General features: G+C 44.2%; 1 protein-coding gene across 1 annotated transcript in view; it reads left to right on the top strand.

Annotated features, from left to right (window-relative positions):
* Positions 1 to 375: 375 nt before the first annotated feature.
* Positions 376 to 21072, top strand: part of SH3D19 (SH3 domain containing 19) — a 524308-nt gene continuing 503611 nt past the window's right edge. The window contains exon 1 of the mRNA XM_085641658.1: positions 376 to 1340. Within this exon, the coding sequence (XP_085497784.1) occupies positions 1238 to 1340 (103 nt within the window). The 5' untranslated portion in view covers positions 376 to 1237. The remainder of the gene's footprint in view (positions 1341 to 21072) is intronic.

The raw sequence follows: 21072 nt of genomic DNA, 5'->3' as shown, positions 1-21072 counted from the left end.
GAGCTAAACTAAACCCAAGCAGGACTTTGCACTGCACAGTTATTTAGCCTCAATACAATTATGCACTCATAACCATTTGCGGCATTTTATTCATTTGAACATCCATCAGGCATGCAGCTGTGCGCTTCTGATGGAAATGTCTTTTTCATTCAGAAATGAATGAATTGTGCATGTAAGTGAAATATTCAGACAGCTCTCTGTTCGGTGCCCCTAAATAAACATGTGAACAAGTGCACCACACGACTGGGGAGCCGCTGGCAAATGTTTATCAACAAAAAGGCCTTTGTTTTCAATCCGGAGTGGCCCAGGCTAGATATGTCAATGTATGCAAGTACGATTCCTGTGGGTTGAAGACAAGCAGTCGCATCACAACGCCCCTTTCTTCAGATAAAGAATCCATCCACCTCCCTCTATCAGGAAGCCTCCTTTCTTCAGATAAAGAATCCATCCACCTCCCTCTATCAGGAAGCCTTTTCTTCCCAACCCCTCGCCCGCCCCCCCCCCCCCCCCCCCCCGTGCCTTCCCTGCTGCAGGTACCACCGCCTCCCGCGATAGCACCAGGCAGCCCAATTTCCTGTTGACACCGGAATGTTTTAGCCGGGAGTGCAGGAGCGGCAGCGCCAGTCGTTCCCTTCACCTTTCAGGCAGTGCTCTCTGCTCCAGCCCCTCCCAGCAGCATCCCCGGCCTCTGCCGTAGTCCAGGAGGACGCCGGGGAGACAGACAGACGGAGCAGGAATCCCCGAACCGGCCCCGAGCCAGGGAAAACTTTTCAGACAAGGAAGTGCTGAAGACGAGATAAGGAGAGGTAGCAGCAACGCGGGCACAGAGGAGGGACGGGGGAAAGCGCAACAAAGACCTGCGCGTGTAATGAGGAGCTGGTGCAGTCCAAAGTGAGGGAACCCGTCTGTGGGGGTGTTTAGCGGGGAGTCCCAGCAGCGCCAGGCCTCGGCTGCCCCCCAAAGATCACCTCTTCCTTCTGAGCTGACGCTGCCTGCTCTGAGAGGTGCTGCTCGACCTGCGCAAGGCTGCACGGCCGACTGACAGCCCCCTGAGAGTCTGCTGACCCGAGCTTTCTGCCCCGGACTTTCCTCCCCGCCTCCCGGTGCGATGGACCTTCGCCCAGGCCCGGCCCTATCCGGCTGCAGGGTCCCGGTGCCGCTCTAGCCCGGCTGATCGGGTGGTTTCGGACGTGGTTTCCAGCCCTTTCTCCATGTCTTTACCCCCCTCACGCTGCTGATGGCTGAAGCCTGGCTGGAGGAAGAAGAGGAGGAGCTGCGGGAGCTCCGAGATAGCGCCGGGAACCGGAGGAACAGGAGAGCCAGCGCTAACCCTGCAACAGGTAAGACGGGTCTCTCGGTGACTGCTGCTCCCCGTGCTTCGAGCTGTCAGACTTATATATATACAGTAAAGTTTTAACTTAAAGAAAAGGCCTCCAAATAAAAAGCAACTTAGTATGATGAAAGTGAGTAAGAACATCTTTATAGCGCTTACTGCCCCACTCTTTCCTTTGCTGTCCGCATTTGCTGGATTACACTGTCCCAGGATTCCATTGCCTCTAATAGGCCAGCCTTCCAAACCCAAACTGCTGGTAATGTCGAAATCTCTCCGAATCCATATGACGTGGTGAGAGTGAAAACAAATTGTGACAGCTATGGTTCCCAACAGGATTTATCCATCTTTTTAATCAGTTGTTTGAGATAGAAAAAAAGCCAGGGGGGCCAGATATAGATGTTCACCTTGTTTATAAAGTTGCATTGTAGAAACATTAGTTATGTGTTATTTTTTTTTAAATAATGTTACTTGTTGGGCCGCGTCAGAGCGTGGTTGGTTTTGGACAGGAGTGGCCACCTACCTACCTCATGAAACCTAGACTAGCATGAACTCCTTGGAAGAGAAGTGATCTATTTTTTACCTAAACAACTTGAGGTATTTGATGGAGGGAAGAATAAGTGGTCAAGATTTTCCAGAAACAAGGCCCATCAGCAGCTATATCCGATCCAGTGCCCTCCAGGAACTCTTTGAGATACAAAACACTCGGGTGCTATTCCATAGGCAAGGTCCACCCGGATGTATTCCATACACAAAGCCCATCTGGATCAATTTCATATGCAGAATCCATTTGGATCTATGCAAGATCCTTCCAGATCTACTCCAATTGGAAGACCCATCCGGATCTATTTCATATGCAAGGCCCATGCGGATCTATTTCATATGCAAGGCCCATCCGGATCTATCCCGTATGCAAGACCCATTAGAAGCTATTACAGGGCCCATCATGAGCAATTCAAGGTCAGTCGGGAGCCACCCATAGATGAGGCCTGCCAGTAACTGAAGGCACATTAGAAACTTTTCCAGAGACACTGGTCATTGGTAGATTTTCCAGCAAAGAGGCCTCTCACAAGCTAAAAGTTCTGCCCCAGCCCTCGGCTGTCATAAACGATCTTATTTCACCAGTTAGTCATTTGTGGAATGGAGACTGAAGTGTAGGCAGGTGGTAATGCAGAAACATTTCTGTGGATGTTTTGATGAATTCGTTTAGTTTGGGTGACAGATTTGACAAAGATTGTCAAGTTGGATCTGTTCGTGTATTGGGAACCAATGAGTGACTCTCAAGTTACTTAAAAAGTCAGAGAATTGCACGGATCCCGCCCCTGGAGCGGACATGGGCAATTTTTATTACTTTTGCATAGATACATATTGTTGTTTTGCTGCGTTCTTTGGAGGGAATGTTAATGGGAGTCAAATGTGAGCTGTAGGCAGAAACTCTCTGGGTAGGGAAAGGTTTCGGCGTGCACTCTCTGTTCCCAAGAAGGGAGGGGACATGTCCTTACAGGCGCTTGATTATTATTTCTGCCAGTGTGAGGTCATCCGAGCCTGCGCGTGGATGACACAGTCAGTGGTACTGGAGTCCTGTGTACCGCCTGGCGGCTTATACCCTTACTGGGAGTTTTCAGCCGATATGAGTTCACTTTGTAAAACCTGCTGAATCCTGCCGACGCTGCACTGACGTGCTGACGTCTGTGGGATGAGGCGGATAATGTGCTGTCTTTTCAATTGTCGTGGTGCTTTGTATGTATTTGCGTATTGTTCGCAGACGGAGCCGAGCCCGTGCATATCTGTGTGTTTACAGCAAACGAGCAGCATTCCTGAAAGATGGTGCGTGAACGCGTCGGTGGAAGCTCTGGCGAAAGGACTCGAGTTCAGGCCTCGGTGATAAGGACGTGCATTTAGACGTGACTGGTGGCGTGTGGAGACAGGAGAGTTGTTTCTTGGGGGGAGTTGTGGAAATTTGGGAAGTACAGAGCTGAAGATTCAATGGGTGCATGACAGAAACGACCAAAAACAGTGGATTGACCTTGGATGCCGGAGCAGCGTGCTGCCCGTCATAAAGCGCTTAGACGCCTCGTAAGGGGTAGTACACGCTGTATAAATACAATTGCAATTACATACACTTATTGTTATGTATTTTAACATTTCATTACAGTGTTAAGTTTTAACGTCATCAGCGCCTTTTCCACGCATCATAAAGGCTGTAAAGATCCCCAATTCGCTGAGTGAGCCAACCTTTTCCATCAGTGATCTTGGGAGGGGTTCCAATATTATTTTTGTAAAACATAGGGTTAAAACAAAACTTAAAAGTTATGTATATTTCCAAATAAATTAGTAAAAAGGTCACAAATTTAGAGAGCAGTCTGAATTTAAAGATCATTAATTTATTCCGCGCTTCAATATATTCCACAGTGACAGGAATGCTAATTGTAATGGTTTTAGTAGAATGAAAAATAATGGATGACAATTCCCCAGCATATCAGGAAAAGTGGAAGTGACCTCACAATCCCTTTGACATCAGTGACATCCATGACCTTTGACCCTGAATCCCAGGAAGTGAGGACACATGTTGATTTGGGTATCCCAATATTTGGCATCACTAAAGCCTAGTGTATATGTCAAAGAGAAAACGTAATGATAAATCACACGGAGATACACAAAAAAAGATTACAAAAAATACCGATTATGTCCAACTGTAGCAATTCATATAGGCCATGTATTGAATACGAACTATTTCATTAGCTTGAAATACTCCTTTTCATTGTTAGCGTTGTTTTCTGACCACTTGTAAGGCACTGTCACTCGTATGGACTACAATAGCAAAGTTTTTTTAACAGCCATTTTTCCATGCACTCACAGTAACGAAGCGTGGAAGTTGAAAATGTTTAGGCTCTTTTCAATGTCTTTTTATTTTTTTGATGTATTCTAAAGAGTGTACATTGCACTGCGGAATGTACTTATTTTATAGAAGTAAAAGTGTAATGTACCAGTGGGAGCCACAGGAAGTAAACAATGCTCAGGAGGACACTATTTACCTTCTGTTGTTGGCATTGCATTTGCTGCTTGTTAGACCTGGGGTCACAAGGGGCACGCCACGTGTCGCAGCTGCTACGTTTGTCAACCCCCCTAAGTGACATCCATGAAAACTGTGTGGGGCGAGGCTGTAACTAAGGACCCCTAGAAGAGACGTGGCCAGTGAGGTGCAGTGTGGCCTAATGCATATGGACTAGAAGCCTGTGCTTGAAACATTCATAACAGCTTTAATTTAGAAAGAGAATACCTGAAATCAGCACGCAACAATATATTTACAGTTTTATGGCACCTTATTGTGTGCCATTACCAATAATGTCTTTCATGTGGTATGCGGAACATCTAAGCAGTGCAAAGTATTCAGATTTTAAACATTTGTCGTTCAGTTACCACTGTTCACACCTAGACTGTTAGTATCACTCATGTAAACACTGTTCACACCCAGACTGTCAGCACCACTCATGTAAACACTGTTCACACCCAGACTGTCAGCATCATTCATGTGAAAAAGGGAGGGCCTTGTTTCTGGCTCCCATCTTCATACATAGTGCTTACATAAATAGTTATACAAGTGCACACAATACACTTGCGGCCATGTTTTATACCCACCTATTACGGTTGAACATCACTGTGAATAATGGGTGTCATTGATACTCACCTCGGGGCTACTCCTTTTATCAACCTTAAAAAGGATGAAAAGCTGGATCAGATTTGAAACGATATCCTTCCTGTTGCCTAAAGATATTCGCTTTAGGAATGTTAACATGATCATATTCCCTGCTCAGTGTGTCAGATAATATGGTTGCTCAATACCTCCACGGATGATCCATCCACAACAGAACTCGCCTCCCACTACAACACAAACTTGACATTCATTCTATATCAAGTAGCACCCTTCAAAACAAAAAAAGAAAACCAGGAACATCCCATCTAGATCTTGGTTCAACACGGACATTAACAACGAAAGAATACAACTAAGAGCTACAGAAAAACTATGGAGGAGCAACCCCTCCTCAAGCCTACTTGAACAACTCAAAGCTGCCCGAAGGAAATACAAAAAACACATCAGCAGTGAAAAATCCACCTTCTTCTTCGCCGCCCTGGACAACGCAAAAAACTGGCTCAATGAACTGTTCAAAATCATCAGGCAACAAATCTCCAAACCCCCGGAATCCTCCCCACAGGCCTCCAAGGACTTGTGTGAAAACTTCGCCAACTTCTTCGAAGAAAAAATCACCAAGATTCAGCTCTCACTGGACATCACCGTCAACCCTGTCTGCAAAAGCCTGCCCCCAGTGACAGTAGATAGCACACCAAAGCACCACACAAAAACCTGGAAGTCCTTCAACCCCATCCCGGAAACCGAGATCCTCAAACTGATCTCCACCTCCGAACCAGCCTCTCACGTCCTTGACCCAATACCCACCGAACTGACCAAAAAACTGAAACTCTCCATAGCCCCGTTCTGATGCAAGATCATAAACAGCTCCCTGAGAACCGGCATCATACCTGACTGCCTCAAAGTTGGCCAAGTCACGCCACTGCTAAAAAAAAAAAAAAAACAGGCCTTGGCTCCAAGGAAATAAATAACTTCAGACCCGTCTCCAAACTCCCCCTCCTATCCAAAATCCTTGAAAAATGCATCCACCAACAACTGACTCAGCACATGGATAGCATCAACCTTCTTGACCCCCACCAATCTTGTTTCAGAAAAGGCTATAGCGCCAAGACCGCAATCCTTAACATCACTGATGACATCCACAAGTCCCTCGATACCGACCAATGTTGCCGCCTCATTCTCCTAGACCTATCGGCAGCCTTTGACACGGTTGATCACCAACTTCTCATCAAGGCTTTACAAGAAAGGGTAGGAGCTGATGAGGTGGTCCTACACTGCTTCTCCTCCTTCTTACACAGCCGCTCACAAAGGATAAAAAAAAACTTTACCCTCTGACCTACACCCCGTCAACAGGGGCGTCCCCCAAGGTTCAGTGCTCTCACCTCAACTGTTCAACATATACATGGAACCCCTCACCACCCTACTAAAAAATGCTAACATCCCTTTCCACCTCAATGCAGATGACACCCAGATCTATCTAGAAACCTCCTCCATTGATGACATTCACAGACAACGTGCACTCTATGAGATTGTCCGTCAGTCCTGAGAGGTTATCTCAGGACTCACGGACTACCTCCATGCTGCTCAGCACACTTGGACTTCCGAACCTATATGTAGAATACTGCTTCACTGTATCAACCCCAAGACAACGTGCACTCTATGAGGTTATCTCAGGATTCACGTACTACCTCAATGCTGCTCATGGTTTTGGAGGGACGTTCACCTTCATGTGTGCATACTGGAAGAAGGCCTTGAGACCCTATTGTAATCACTGACCTGACAACAATCACGTTTTATTTTTGGTAGTCAAGTGCCCCGCCTGAAAGGAAATGTGAAAGGACAGGAAGACTCGTGTTACCAGTCAGCTAATATCTGAACTGAGTTATAAAAGTAGTATATGTGCACGTTCTTTGTAAAACGGCAAATTATTTGCACATTAAGAGAACAAAACGTGTGGCTTGGCGAAACAACAGAAATGACAGCATATGTGCTGCATGTAAACATAACAAGCAAGAAAAATAGCAAGTTACCTGGAAACACAGCATTTGTTAGGCACTGTGAACTTAGTTTAATAATTATACTTATAATGACTATATACATAGTATACAGCACAAACGTAATTGTTTCCGACACTTAATAATAAGTGTAAATTACCTCTCACCTCAATAGTACTTATTTTATCTAGCATTGCAAAATGCCACACAAATGTCCTGCGCATTACCTGCAGGGTTTTGCATCCAGTAAATATCTATAAATCATTGAGTTCTCTTACCAGCAGTGGAACTTGTAACCTTCAGGTTACTTCTGAATCTCAGCAGCAATGCATGAACTCACTGAGGAATCCAGTGTATAGTTAGTTGCTATGAAGTCATGGATCAACGGCAATAGAATAATCTTGATTTTGTGTTAGCATGAGTTTCATAGCTTTGTCGACTGGTGAAAAGTTTTGTGGAGAAGAAGATTGCGTTGTGTTATAGCTTGAAAATACCCAACTGCAGGGTCATGTGAAAGAAATTGGGCACATATATCTAGGGCCAACGGATTGCAACTTGTAAATGATGGAGTCATACAGTAGATTGTTCCTGTGAAGTTAAGTAGGTATGCAGAAATTCACTAATTCTGTATACTTGAAATGTTGAGGACACAATCAGGTTCATAGAGTGCACCAGAACCTAAAGAGAATGGCCTGGGGAGGAGGAATAAAAGAATGATGTATCAGTTGTATCTATTCTGCGAGGGAGGGAAGCTTGCACTGTTGATGAATCAGTTGTATCTATTCTGCGAGGGAGGGAAGCTTGCACTGTTGATGTACCAGTTGTATCTATTCTGCGAGGGAGGGAAGCTTGCACTGTTGATGTATCAGTTGTACCTGTTCTGCGAGGATGAGAAGCTTGCACTGTTGATGAATCAGTTGTATCTATTCTGCGAGGGAGGGAAGCTTGCACTGTTGATGTACCAGTTGTATCTATTCTGCGAGGGAGGGAAGCTTGCACTGTTGATGTATCAGTTGTACCTGTTCTGCGAGGATGAGAAGCTTGCACTGTTGATGTATCAGTTGCACCTATTCTGCAAAGAAGAAAGCTTGCACTGTTGCTATCTGTATTGTACCTGTTGTGTGTGAGGGATTGAAGTTTGCAATGCTTCTCTGGCTGTTGCACCTGTATTGTACATATTGTTTATGTTGGGAAATCTAGCGCTGCTGTGACCCATATTATATTTGTTTCGCGTATTAGTAAAGCGTGCTGAAAATCTCTCGTGTACAAAATCCAAATGACTGGCAATGTGAATTCTTGAGTTAATGCAAGATGCCAATGAAATAGTGCAAAGTAAGTGGACTGAGTTTACTTTCAGTTTTGGATGGAAAACACGCAGTTTTCAAAATGGACCAGACCACTTTGTAGCATTTTAAAGTATAGTTGGGGTTATCATCCCTTAGTGAAAGCTCTTAAAGCAGAACTACTAACGCCAGTAATTCCTCATGCTTTGAACTGTCTCTGGGAAGCCTCGTGAAAAAAACATTAAAAATCAGTTTGCCGTTGTCTTTTTCACTTGGAGAAAATAAAAAGTTAACAGTCCACTAGGGGAGAAGGCTGGGATGTCCTTTCATGTGTGGATGCTCTCATCCCATTGCTACTGGGGAAACTTTAATACTCCTTTAAAACAAAGGAGCATGCTGAATAGACCTTACATTACCCGGAACAAAGGGAGCCAGCATGGGCTCCCCGAAGCAGCGCCCCCTCCAACCCCCGCCCCTCCTTTTGTTTGCAGTAGGCTGACCACCGTTTGAGGAAGAGGCACAAGATGAAAACAATGTGCGGTGGCCTGACCGGGCAGAGTAAGGACAGGACACTGGGTCACTTCCACTTGGGCCTTATAGTGTGACGGTGAGAGCTCACCTGAGCAGGGCCGGCTTTTGGCATAGGCAAGCTGGCAAGGGCGCCAATTTACAGAGGGCCGTAAGGAGCTATCTGCATTAAGGCCGTGCAGACAGTAGAGCCACGTCACCTGGCTCCAGTGCTGCAGGTACAGTTTTAACACCCCTTCAGCCTGCTTTCTTGCACTCCCTTCTCATCTCACCCCCTGCTGCCACACACTATTAACCCCCTCCAACAGACAACTTGGCACCAGCGTGAAATGCTAATCTGTGCATGAATCAGGAGAGTGGCGGTGGTGCAGAGAAGTCTTCAGAGGCCAGTCACTACTCTTTATGCAATTACAGGGGCGGGGAACCGTCGCTCCACTTACATTACCCCCAGAGTGAGATGAAAAATAAAATATTTAGTTACTGTTTTATTTTTCATCCCTCATCCCAAACAGAACGTCAGGAAGGGGCGGAGCCTGCTGAGTGACATCAGCAGGGAGGTCTGTGTATGCACTGCTTAAAGTGCGCATGTCTTTTTGGCCAGCCATCTTGCGATGGCCAGCCACACATCCACATTTTAAACATCTCTAACTCAGCAGTCTTAAGACAGCTGGGTTAGAGCAAGTGCAGGCCTGCAGAGCTCTGTAGATGCGCCGAGTGAGGCCGCTCCCTCCAATCAGGGTGCTGCTCTCATGCAGCATGAAAGCAGCGCCAGCATTGGTCAAGGGAGTTTTCTGTTGTCCGAGCTGCTGTCAGAGAAAAAAGACGTCGGGTTTGTCTTCAAGTAAACTAAAAAAAAGTTAATATTATTTTTGCGCGTGACCGCCCTCCCTCCCCGTAGATGCCAGCCGCTACTGTGCAATAAGGGCTAACCTCTGAACCCAAAAGGGGCTCAGCGCGGTCTCATTTTATCCGCCAGCAACAAGGGCGTCAATTTTTTTTCTTCACCGGGCGCTACCCTGGCAAAGGCCTACTCTGCACCGGAGTGTCACCGTACATGCCCATCTTTTGCGTAGTGCCCTGTGGCCAGTGCTTTAAATGGAAAAAAATAAGTGCAGGTACTCATCAAATTGAGCTGGACACTTTGACCGGGGCTTTGGGTCGGACTAGGGGCGGGGCTAGGGTACCAGCATCCAATGAAATCAAGATATTTTCGTGTACATTTGCGCATGTTGATGCAGTGATGGCTATTGTTTGTATTTCTTCCCTGACACCGGCACTGAAAAACCATATGGGGGGAGATGACAGGCCGTGGTTGCACAATCGGCGATGGGGGTAGCATCCCAGCTTTTCCAAGGACACAGTACATCATTTTAGATTACATATCCCACTTCTAGGTACCTTAGGAGAACAAGCCAACGATCACACTTATTTGTCTTTTTTGGCAGGGAGTATGTTGTTTGAACCCAGGCCACTTCACTGACTCCATTCATTAAGGTGCTCCTACACACAGACTCCTGCCAAACAATTGGCATTCACAGACCTGAAATATTTATGTGCCAGCACTGCAGTCAGGGCACTTATTATGACATTCTTCTATGCACTCACATTAAATAGCCACCTTTTCAGACACACATAGGGGTGCATCTGAAAAGCAGCACATATACAAATGTAAATTTACTTCAAATAAAACAGATCTTGCAGGCTTTGTGTTCAAGGATGCAAAATAGTGCAGTCTTACAATTAAATATGCTGAAACAACCCCCCCCCCCCCACTCTTACTTACCACCGTTGCAGTAAACGCAAAGCTCTCCATCACCCACCCCTGCTCTTACTTGCGGCCGTCGTGGGGCAACAAGCGCAGGGGCCGCCACAAGGTCTAGCTACACCACTGTGCATAAGTTCTAGTCGAACTTTGTGTAATCCATTTTCGGGACTTTAAAACAGAAAGTTGTTGATGCACCCCTCTTGCTGTTTTCCCATCACAGTACTTGTGAGACTGCACGGCACACGGACATCTCTCCGATTCATACTCATTTGGGATTTTGTGTGTAGCGCTGCCTTGGTATTTTGTGTGTAGCGCTGCCTTGGTATTTTGTGGGTAGCGCTGCCTTGGTATTTTGTGGGTAGCGCTGCCTTGGTATTTTGTGTGTTGCGCTGCCTTGGTATTTTGTGGGTAGCGCTGCCTTGGTATTTTGTGGGTAGCGCTGCCTTGGTATTTTGTGTGCAGCGCTGCCTTGGTATTTTGTGGGTAGCGCTGACTGCCCAAAGCTAACGAAAAGGAGGGCTGACCAGAGACTTCCTTGGGAAGTTGTTTTGTTTCACTAGCAAAGGCGCTGACGCTGCTCCGGACTAGCATTTGGTTTGTTTACCCCTGACCAGATACACTGCAGGACGGCCGTTTCACCTCCATGACCTGTGCTGTAATAATCACTCCGATCCTGAGCTCGAGAAGTTATCTGCACAGTAGATATCTGCAGGTTTTGTTTAGATTAGGACTTGGTCAGTACTGGACCCCAGCTGGGATCGTCTGTCCCGCATAGATTCACAGCTCTTCCGTCAGTCTTGTCAGAAGCTGAGCACCGCTTGTCGTACGTTGTTACTCATACGTAACATGAGTCTGGGTACTGTCCCCACAGTACCAGTACTCTCTCTGGTCAAGGAGAAGTTCCGGTACTCAAGTGGCAGAAATTCGGAAGTGCCGGTGAGTACCGGCCCATTTAAAGCACTGCCCGTGGCACACCTTATCTCTTTCTAACTTTCACAACAAACATAACTTTGAGTAAACGGATCAGTAATACTCGGGTGAGACCATCACATGTGTTAATGGAGCCATTGGAAAGCGCGTGTCAGGGAGGTTTCGCCTACATTGTTAACTCCAGTGTTATGAAGCTTCTGGCCTTGTTTTCAAGCACCAGGGGTAGGTCCCAACCAGATTCTTTTGGCTATGATTTTAAGGTACATGGAATCAAGTTTCTGGACCAGCTGGACAGATATTTTTTCCATGGTAGCATCTTGCCTTCGATGGAGCTATATCTCTGTGGCCGCGAACCCATGAAAATCACCCATCACGGGGTCGAAACGTCTACAATATGAGACGATTGGAATGCTAGTCAGAGACTATTAGATTTAATTTTGCATAACAAATGCACCCCTATTCACTGCAAAATTCAGAGGCAGCCACCTGTGTTTATGAGCTAAATTCTTTCATTTTATAATTCACTATTCCACCACCTCACACGAACTGCGTCTCCACTATGCCCTTATTTCTCCGATTAGTTCGTTGAATGGGATCTATTTTGCATTTGTGCCTACAAACCATAAACATTAGATTGATTTCAATCGATTTACTTCCTAACCATTGGTCTTTTTGTTGTTTATTTGAAGAAATATTATGATGGGGAGGAGGCCACCTCACCCTCTTACACTTAAAAAGATTGACATTTCACATTTTGTCAATAGGAACCATTGTTTTATATAATGTGTATGTAACCCACATTCTAAGGAATATAGGGTACCTTGTATCTTGTCATTGGTAAAGACGCCTGAGCGTTTATCTTAAATAGAGGTAACCCTGTGTCCTGTCCTTTCTCTGCCCCGATCAACCGGGGCCCTACAACGGCAACAAGGTGGTACACGAAAATCTGAACAAAAGGGGAAAGGAGCAGAAAAGTCAACATTCGCTGTTACCCAACCCTTTCCTGTGATAAACACCCATAACCATCAGCCGCACCACCAGTGCTCACCAGGACTGAGACTCCGCCTACCTGCACTAGTCTGGATCACCTCTGTGAGTGCACCCTGTTTAGCAACAGATTTGGCAATAGTTTCACCAAACACACACTCTGAAATCCCCTTGCTAAACCTTTGGTCCTGTTTATCCTTCATGGATGTGGGCTTATTAGTTCATTTACATTTTATCATGGAATCTAGTGTATGTTGTTCAGTGATTTCAAGGGTGTGACTATTAAATGCACGCACTTACAATGCTGTTAAGTATCTTGTCCTATTGAGATCCATGGTCAGTCGACAGCCGGAACTTGTCAGTGACTTCCCAGATGTAGTTGTGTGCTGTATTCATTTCCCTCCTGCTTAACCCTTTTTAGGTCTCGGCCTGGCGAAAGCAGCGCATGCTCTGCTCTGCCATGCAGAGGCCTTTTGGAATTGATAAGATTCCAGCATGCACGCGGGGAGACAAACGAGACAGAAGATGTGCACGCGGGGATTGGATGCTTTACTGGCGGTGTGATACACTGGGGACTTTTTTTTTTTTTGCCGACAGTAAAGGCAGTCCCCGGGTGCACATCTTCTGTCCGTCCCATGACGGGCCGCCACAAGAGACAAAAGAAGAGAAAACATTTGCAAATAATTATGCAAATCAGAGATTGAGCATAGATACCTATCATTCAAGTTTTAAGATTAGAAATGCTACCCTCTGGCCATGAGAGTAAGCCGGGCACTTCAAAGAAGATTTTGAAATGCAAAGTTTAAGAGTCCGGAACAGCAGGTCATCAGCCAGCCCACAAGATTAGGATAAAGCAATACAGCTCCCTCCTCTTGCAAAGTTAGGAAAACGCCGCCTAACCCCACCCACTTACTAGGTATAATTATACCCCAAATTCACACTAATCCTGCCCCTACTCTATCCATCCCGCCTAACTAAAGTTTCTAATTGACTAAAACAAGGGGTGTCTTGGTCACACCACTCCAAGCAAGTTCCATTTTTCAAACACACTACTGTCCAAATTCAATACGTCATTGCAGGCTTCTGTATCTTTCTCTTTCGCAGCATGCTTACATTCCATTCACGTGTATTGTAACTTTTTCTGTCCGCTTCTAGAGGAACTCGCTTTCAGAGGCTCATTGTATCCTCCATAACCTTGGTCATCACCGAAGACACACGGAAAACTGATTAAACACTCTCCCTTCTCACACCATGGTTTAGTATTTCAAACTAGATTTCCAGAGGACTTTGTCTCCAGCACAGAAATAGCCATTTTCTAGGAAAAGAGAAATACAACGTGAATATCAAGTCTTTTGCAAAACTTTATTCTCTAAAAATGTTTTGCTTGGCAATATTAATAGTTTGCACAAGATTAAAAATGCATTAGTATATTCATTAATCTTGCAGCCCTTTAGTCATTCATTTCTGAATTAGTCATGTGCAGGCTTGCGGCCTACCCCAGATTTTCTCTAAACGCGTTCACGTTTAGGCATGCGCATTATTAAATTCACACTCGATGAATAGCTCACAGTTAACTTTTTAATGATTATTTTGCAATATGAGAGGTTCAATCTGAGCAGGTTTTGTTTTGCGAAAACCCTGCTCCATCAGAGTTGTCCTACACAACTCCAATTGGCATCGGTTGATCCTACCACAGCCCCTGTGTGGTACCCTGCCCTTGCACTTCTCAAGCTTCCTGGACTGTACTGTGCTTTTCTGGGTCCTGCACTTCTCCCCCATTCCTGCTTCATTATACATCAAAAGGAAATCTGATGTATGAGATATAACTTTATTCTAGTTGTAACACACTTTCATTTAGTGGAAAAATCCCGCTAGTCGAAAATTAGAGCCAACATTGGGTTTGCTCATCAGATTTTGCCTTAATCTTCTTCGGGGTAATTAGTTCATTGCTTTTAGGCTCCGCGGTAAAGAGAGCAGTCGCTTCGATTCATGTTACTCATCACGTCGGGCCCCACTGGTTTGCCAGGCCCGACAGAAGTGCATTTATCAGCTGTCCCTTCGAGTCCGTGCTGCAGACTTAGATCCTACTCAGTTCCAGCTCCCATGTCCTTGGGCATTGTGCCTTTCTCCTCCTGGTCTCTCACACTCCTCCTGCACCAGCCCCGGTGCAAGTCACATTCATTTTCTTTTGTTTTGGATGGTGAAAATGTATTTACCAATCTTCACTAACATACACCTGGCAAAGTTTCTACTCAAGCCTGCAAACATGTTTTCAGAATACAAAATGGTATGCAGTACCAGTGCTTGTTAGTGTTGGTAGATAAAGGCAAACTCCTCTTGCCCTAAACAAGTACCACCAAGGTAAATTGTGGGGGGTTAAGCAGTGTTTTGCCTTTCATATATAATTGTGATGTGTCATTTTTTTAATGACAATGATATATTAAATTTGTAACATGCTCCATGTTGATATGATGTAAATGTTGGTATGTATACACGACATTAAAGCTTTGAGTGACTTTTTACGTTGGTGGTAAATGTTGAGGTCAAGAAGGTCCACAGTGCACCCGGTAAGTTGAGTGTGGTGATTGATTGAAATATCATTGGGGTGTGATACCGTTCCTCCAAGGGGAGTTTTTATCCTGCTGGTTTTACCGTGCTCTGTCCCCTTGGTTTGAGGGCCCCGTCTCATTTTCTGTTGGGCTGGCAGCGTTGCCACTTCATTTCTCTTAGCAGCACTCCTGAAGGTAGACATTCCTCCTTGTGATTTTAGGGTGATTATGACAGACAGTAGGCCACCCAGGGTGTGTAAGATGTAGGCCTTGTTAGCATCTTATATCCAAGACAAGGGCGTACTGCATGCCTCTTCACTCACATTTGGATTTTCATCATCCTATCCCAGCAGGGGACAGAGGGAACCTAAATAAGCCTAGCCAAGGATTGCAAGGCTTGTCTCTGCAAGTCTTTAGGAGGGTGGGACTGGTGAGTTGGGTTGGCATGAATATGGATTAGTGAGAAATCACAGTTTGGAATTCGTCAAGCAGCAGAATTCAAAATCCAAAATTTGAGGAAGAAAATGTGTGTAAATGACGGTAACAGAGAAAGAGCATTTCACAAAGAGCCTCGGATTCTCTAAAGATCCACCATGGCTAGGAGGTGGCTATGTTCCAGAGAAGAATAGATAAGTCTTTCTCTTTTTTCATTTAGAAGTCTCTGTGAATCTTTGAATCATGCACTGATCCCATTTATCTATTCAAATGTACGCATTTATGCAGCAACACTCAGACATTCGTTATCATACCTTGTACACATTTGTTAAAAATAATTCTTCACCGCAAAATTTTACTTGTTTCACCATATATATTTTATTTAGTTATTGCTATTCTTATTTCTTTTGTCTTTATTATTATAGTTCAAATGACACACTTTTCAAAAAGGAGCTTAGGGCAAATTCCTTCCAAGATCTTGCATGTTGTTGTTTACATAGCTCTGGCACTTTTTAGGTCTCGCGTGCGTTGCAGGGCAGAGCCCTGCTCCGCCTTCGAGAGAGATTTTGTAGGAGAGGACTTTCAGATGAGGGCTTTAAGCCCCTCCCCTCATTTCCATTGGCCGGCGTCACCGTTTATGGTAAACGGTGGCCTGCCATTGGAAATGAGGGTTTTCTGTTCACGCCCGTTCTCTCCGAGCCGGACTGGCTCGCCTGGTTTGCATCTGTCGTGAAGACATTTGTTATCAGCTTGTTTATTTAACAAGCTGATAAGAAATGTCTTCATGAAAGAGCCGTGAAGGAGCATGTACCAGGCGTCCTGCAACCACGCTGGCTTCACGCCTGGAGCATGTGCCAGTCAGCTCTCTCATTGGTCTACCCAGTCTCCAAAAGGCCAAGCACGTTGGCGGGGTAATGGTTTCATAACCTTCCCTAACATGTGGTCGTTCGCTTGGGATCTTAAATTGAGGCCCAGGCCACTCAACGAGTTTCCCTGAAGGATATAAGAATCTTAGCAAGAAAATTAATATAGTTGAACAAAATGGAACTTGCAAGCACAGAGCTGCTGGTAGCCAGGACAGCAGGGCCCAGAACTCTGAAATGGCACAACCACAAGCAGGTATTAACTGCATGCAAATCCGTCAACGGCTGCTGGCTTACCAGACCTTAAACTGTTAGACGCACGAAGCCCCCTCATAAATATCCCTTCCGTGCACAGCGCGCGAGACGGCTTCGCCCCGCTACTGGGCACCGGAAAAGATTAGCACCTTTTTTCCCCCAACTATTCGAAGAGCAGCATCTCGGTTTTTAATCACTTCTGATGCTCCGTTAACAGTTTCACGCACAGAAAAAAAAAAGCAGAAAAAAAGAAAATCTTTATAACTCTCAAACTGAACAGAGCTCGCTGCGGCAATGCTCAGCGGGCTGAATCAGACTTCCAGGCAAGAGAGGTTGGGAACTGCCGTCTGATAATACTTCAAACCAAAGCCCTTGAAAGTGATCCCAGCCTGGTCCCTACCTCGGGCTGAAAAAGCACGCGTAAACCCGCCAGAGCCGTAGGCACGCGGGCGGCGCGGTGGCTCTTCTGGGGCGCTTGTGGGGCACTGGTGTGTCCATCCACATATTTCTCTATCATTGTGTGCATGTCTGAAACATAACAAAACAAAACAAAAACATAACATTACAAAACAAAACAACCTAGCCTAAAACAACATAACACAGCCTAGCCTAACACAGCATAATATAGCCTAGCCTAACACAACATAACATAACAAAGCATAACAAAGCATAGCATAGCATAACAAAACATAGCATAGCATAGCATAACAAAACATAGCAAAACAAAGCATAACAAAACAAAGCATAGCATAGCAAAACAAAGCTTAGCATAGCAAAACAAAGCATAGCATAACAAAGCATAGCATAACAAAGCATAGCATAACAAAGCATAGCATAGCATAACAAAGCATAGCATGACAAAACATAGCATAGCAAAGCATAGCATAACAAAACAAAGCATACCAAAACACAACAAAACATAGCATAGCATCACAAAACATAGCATAGCATAACAAAACAAAGCATAGCATAACAAAACAAAGCATAGCGTAGCAAAACACAACAAAACATAGCATAGCATAACAAAACACAACGAAACATAGCATAGCATAACAAAACAGCATAGCATAACAAATCATAGCATAGCAAAACAAAACAGCATAACATAACATAACACAACTAAACATAGCATAGCATAACAAAACATAGCATAGCATAACAAAACAAAGCATAGCATAACAAAACATAGCATAGCATAACAAAACATAGCATAGAAAAACACAACAAAACATAGCATTGCATAACAAAACACAACAAAACATAGCATAGCATAACAAAACATAGCATAACAAAACATAGCATAACAAAACATAGCATAACATAACATAGCATAGCATAACAAAACAAAACATAGCATAACAAAGGATAGCATAGCATAACAAAACAAAACATAGCATAACAAAACATTGCATAGCATAGCAAAACAAAACATAACAAAGCATAACAAAACACAACAAGATATAGCATAGCATAACAAAACACAACAAAATATAACATAGCATAACAAAACAAAACATAGCATAGCATAACGCATAGCATAACAAAACAAAACATAGCATAGCATGACAAAACACAACAAAACATAGAACAGAGCTCGCTGCGGAGGTGCAACGCAGCATTGGCAGGGCCAAAAGATGTCACCTGTAAACCATACTGGCATTGCCAAATAGTTTTTTTTTTCTCCATTTGATGGTTGCTGCACATGTGTATGGTGGCAGACATCTTTAAATGATTTTTGTTATGCTTTGATAAAATCTGTTCAAAGATGGCTAATGTAGAGTTCTATGAATCTTTGGCAGTTATTTTTTAATGGATTTTCTTAAAAGTATAAGAACATTTGTTAAAATATTCCCATTGTTCATGTGTACACATGCAGCTATCTTGAAGTGGTTAAAAATGCATTCTAAAATGGTCACTGCAAATTCAGTGGCTGACCGTGCTCAGAGTGTGAAGAGCCGCAAGGGAAAGCGGAAGAGGCTTAATAAAGAGAGGGGGTGTAGAGAGAGAGAGATGGAGAAAAAACACCACCTCATATACACTACAAAACAAGGTCTGATGTCGGCTGTGGAATACATGCCACCCAATCAAAATACTGTGAAACCAAAACAATCCTTGTGTGGTACAAACAAAAGAAACAGAGGAAAGCCATCAAATCATAAATAAGGAACTGACCCAAAGCCTGCTCTATGTATTGTATTTTTCACAATAGATCTTTGAGAACTAAATTATTTTAGCTACAGACATTTCACCAAGATAACCCCCAAAAGGTACAGCTCTCAGTGACTGCTCAAGAAGTTTCAGATACCAAGACTGAAGCGTATGAAACCTTGATGGATCTGGCTCTAAAATATATTCACGTGTTGTAGTGGATAATTCAAATGAAGGTTTATTGGATAAAATAAGCTTTACGGCCCTTGGTTGTCGGTAAGGATTGTGAGTGACCTCATAGAGCACAAAACTGCTGGTTATGCATGTACAGTCTTAAAACATTGTGGTATTGGGCAGCTTTAATCATAGGTTTTAAGAATGTTTTATGCCAACTGTTGCTGTGCCACCGTCATTAGGATTTGTCATCGCCTCTACCTGGTATTTGTAGGTTTGGCTTAACCCCTTGCGTGCGCACGACATCTCCCGGCCGTCGTGCATTACGGTGGGCGTGTGCGCACGACGGCCGGGAGACGTTGTGTTCCCGAACGTCGTTTATTTCTCCCGCACAGCGGGAGAAATAAACCCACACGCAAGGGGTTAAAAGCGCAGCTGTCGCCAGACCTCATGTGATCAACAACTATAGAGGAGCTGTGGCTCCTTCTACATGTTGACACCCACATAACCACAGCATTGGATGAGGCTGAAGCTGTGTGCGTGCGCTGACCAAGGGGGCTTGGATTACCCTTTATGCCTTGTTGGAAAGCTTATGCCAAATGCATTCGGCCTGAATCAGCTAACGTGACCAGCCAATGATGCAATTGTCAGATACATTTCTAATCTGTTTATTGTGAAAATTTACAACAAAGGCAGTAGGACTGACTTATTTATTGTGAAAAGCATACGTTACAGCCAATAAGCCTTTTAGAGTGGATTGGTATTATTCTGTGGTAAAGCTTGTACACAAGATATGTATGCTGCGGGATGCAACTTTGTTGGTGTCGGTTACTCCCTCTGATAAACCATCATTGGAGAAGATCAGCACTGTCAGAATCCTTATTAGGCCCTTTTAGCAGGGGGTTTGCATATTGCTTTGACAACTGTAATCTTATGTATGCATTGTAGGGAAGCAAATGCTCAGTGTAGTAGACTAGCGTTAGTTACGGTGATAAGCCACTAATAAAGGCTACAGACCTGTCTTGTGCAGGACTAAGACAAGTACAGTGAAAAACATGATAAAGAGAACATGTCATTAAGGATGCATTGTTATTAAACTGTGTTAAAACCTGTAGACAGTAATTTTGTTACATTAAATCTGCCAGACTAGTGTAGAAACAAGGGTTTAAGTGTTTGTTATCCCCTCCCCCCGACTGAAGATTTGCATTTGAGAATTCTTCTTGCACCTCTTATGAGTGGTTGGATAGTTTTGCCAACTGTCATTTTCTAAATGTTGTAATTTTATGAGTTGCATTTTGTGATGTATTTATTAAAATACCTTTTAAATATGGCCTAATACCTTTATCTGTTGTTGGCCAGGCTCCTGCAATAACAAAAAAGATAAACAAAATGTGCATGCATATACATATATAGAGGGACTTTGACTCAGAAATCTTCAGCCATTGATTTGTTAGAGTGTCTTTCACATTCCATTTCCATCCATGACCGCATGTAGCATGGGGTAATAGGCCACCCCTTTCAGCCATTGGCCCTGGTGCCCTCTAGGTGATGGCATTTTGCCTTATCACTTGCACATCCACTTAAATTAAGCCTGCTACATTGCTAGAGCTTGTGCACCAATCACTTAGTTTTGCATGCCCCCCCCTTTATAGATCGCTTTTCACTTGTTTTTTGTGTGCTTTTCTTTTAGAATGTGACCGGTTCCTAGAGCATGTTACCGAGCTGCTAATTTACTGGCCGTTTTATCTGCAGTGTTCCGTATTGGCATAGCCACTGTTTCTGAGCCGGGTGGCCATCTTCAAGATGACCAGCACACTTAGAAGTAACATGGCCGCCACCTTGGATTGTTGCAGCAGTTAATTAATATACACAATATCATTATAAAATGGATGCTCAGTGCTGTGTTTGATTGTTTTACTTATTCTCAAGTGCAAGCATGTGCCCGCCAAATTGCAATGACATTTTCCTTTTTTTACTTTTATTATGTGAATTGGATGTTAACGACTGTTAATGCCACGAGCAGTGAGTAATAACAGTCAAGTCTATCCTAAAATGTACAAAACATCTGTGTAGTAATATGTAGGTTCTACAAGTAGCTACTTGCATAACGTTCCTGCGGGGAGAGGGAGACGCGTACTAGAAGTGGTGCTTGATCTAAACTCTATGGAATTTTGGCAACTAT

The sequence above is a fragment of the Triturus cristatus genome, chromosome 2_2 (genome assembly GCF_964204655.1).
Source record: "Triturus cristatus chromosome 2_2, aTriCri1.1, whole genome shotgun sequence".
Taxonomy (NCBI): Eukaryota; Metazoa; Chordata; class Amphibia; order Caudata; family Salamandridae; genus Triturus; species Triturus cristatus.
This window is presented reverse-complemented; position numbering and strand designations above follow the sequence as displayed.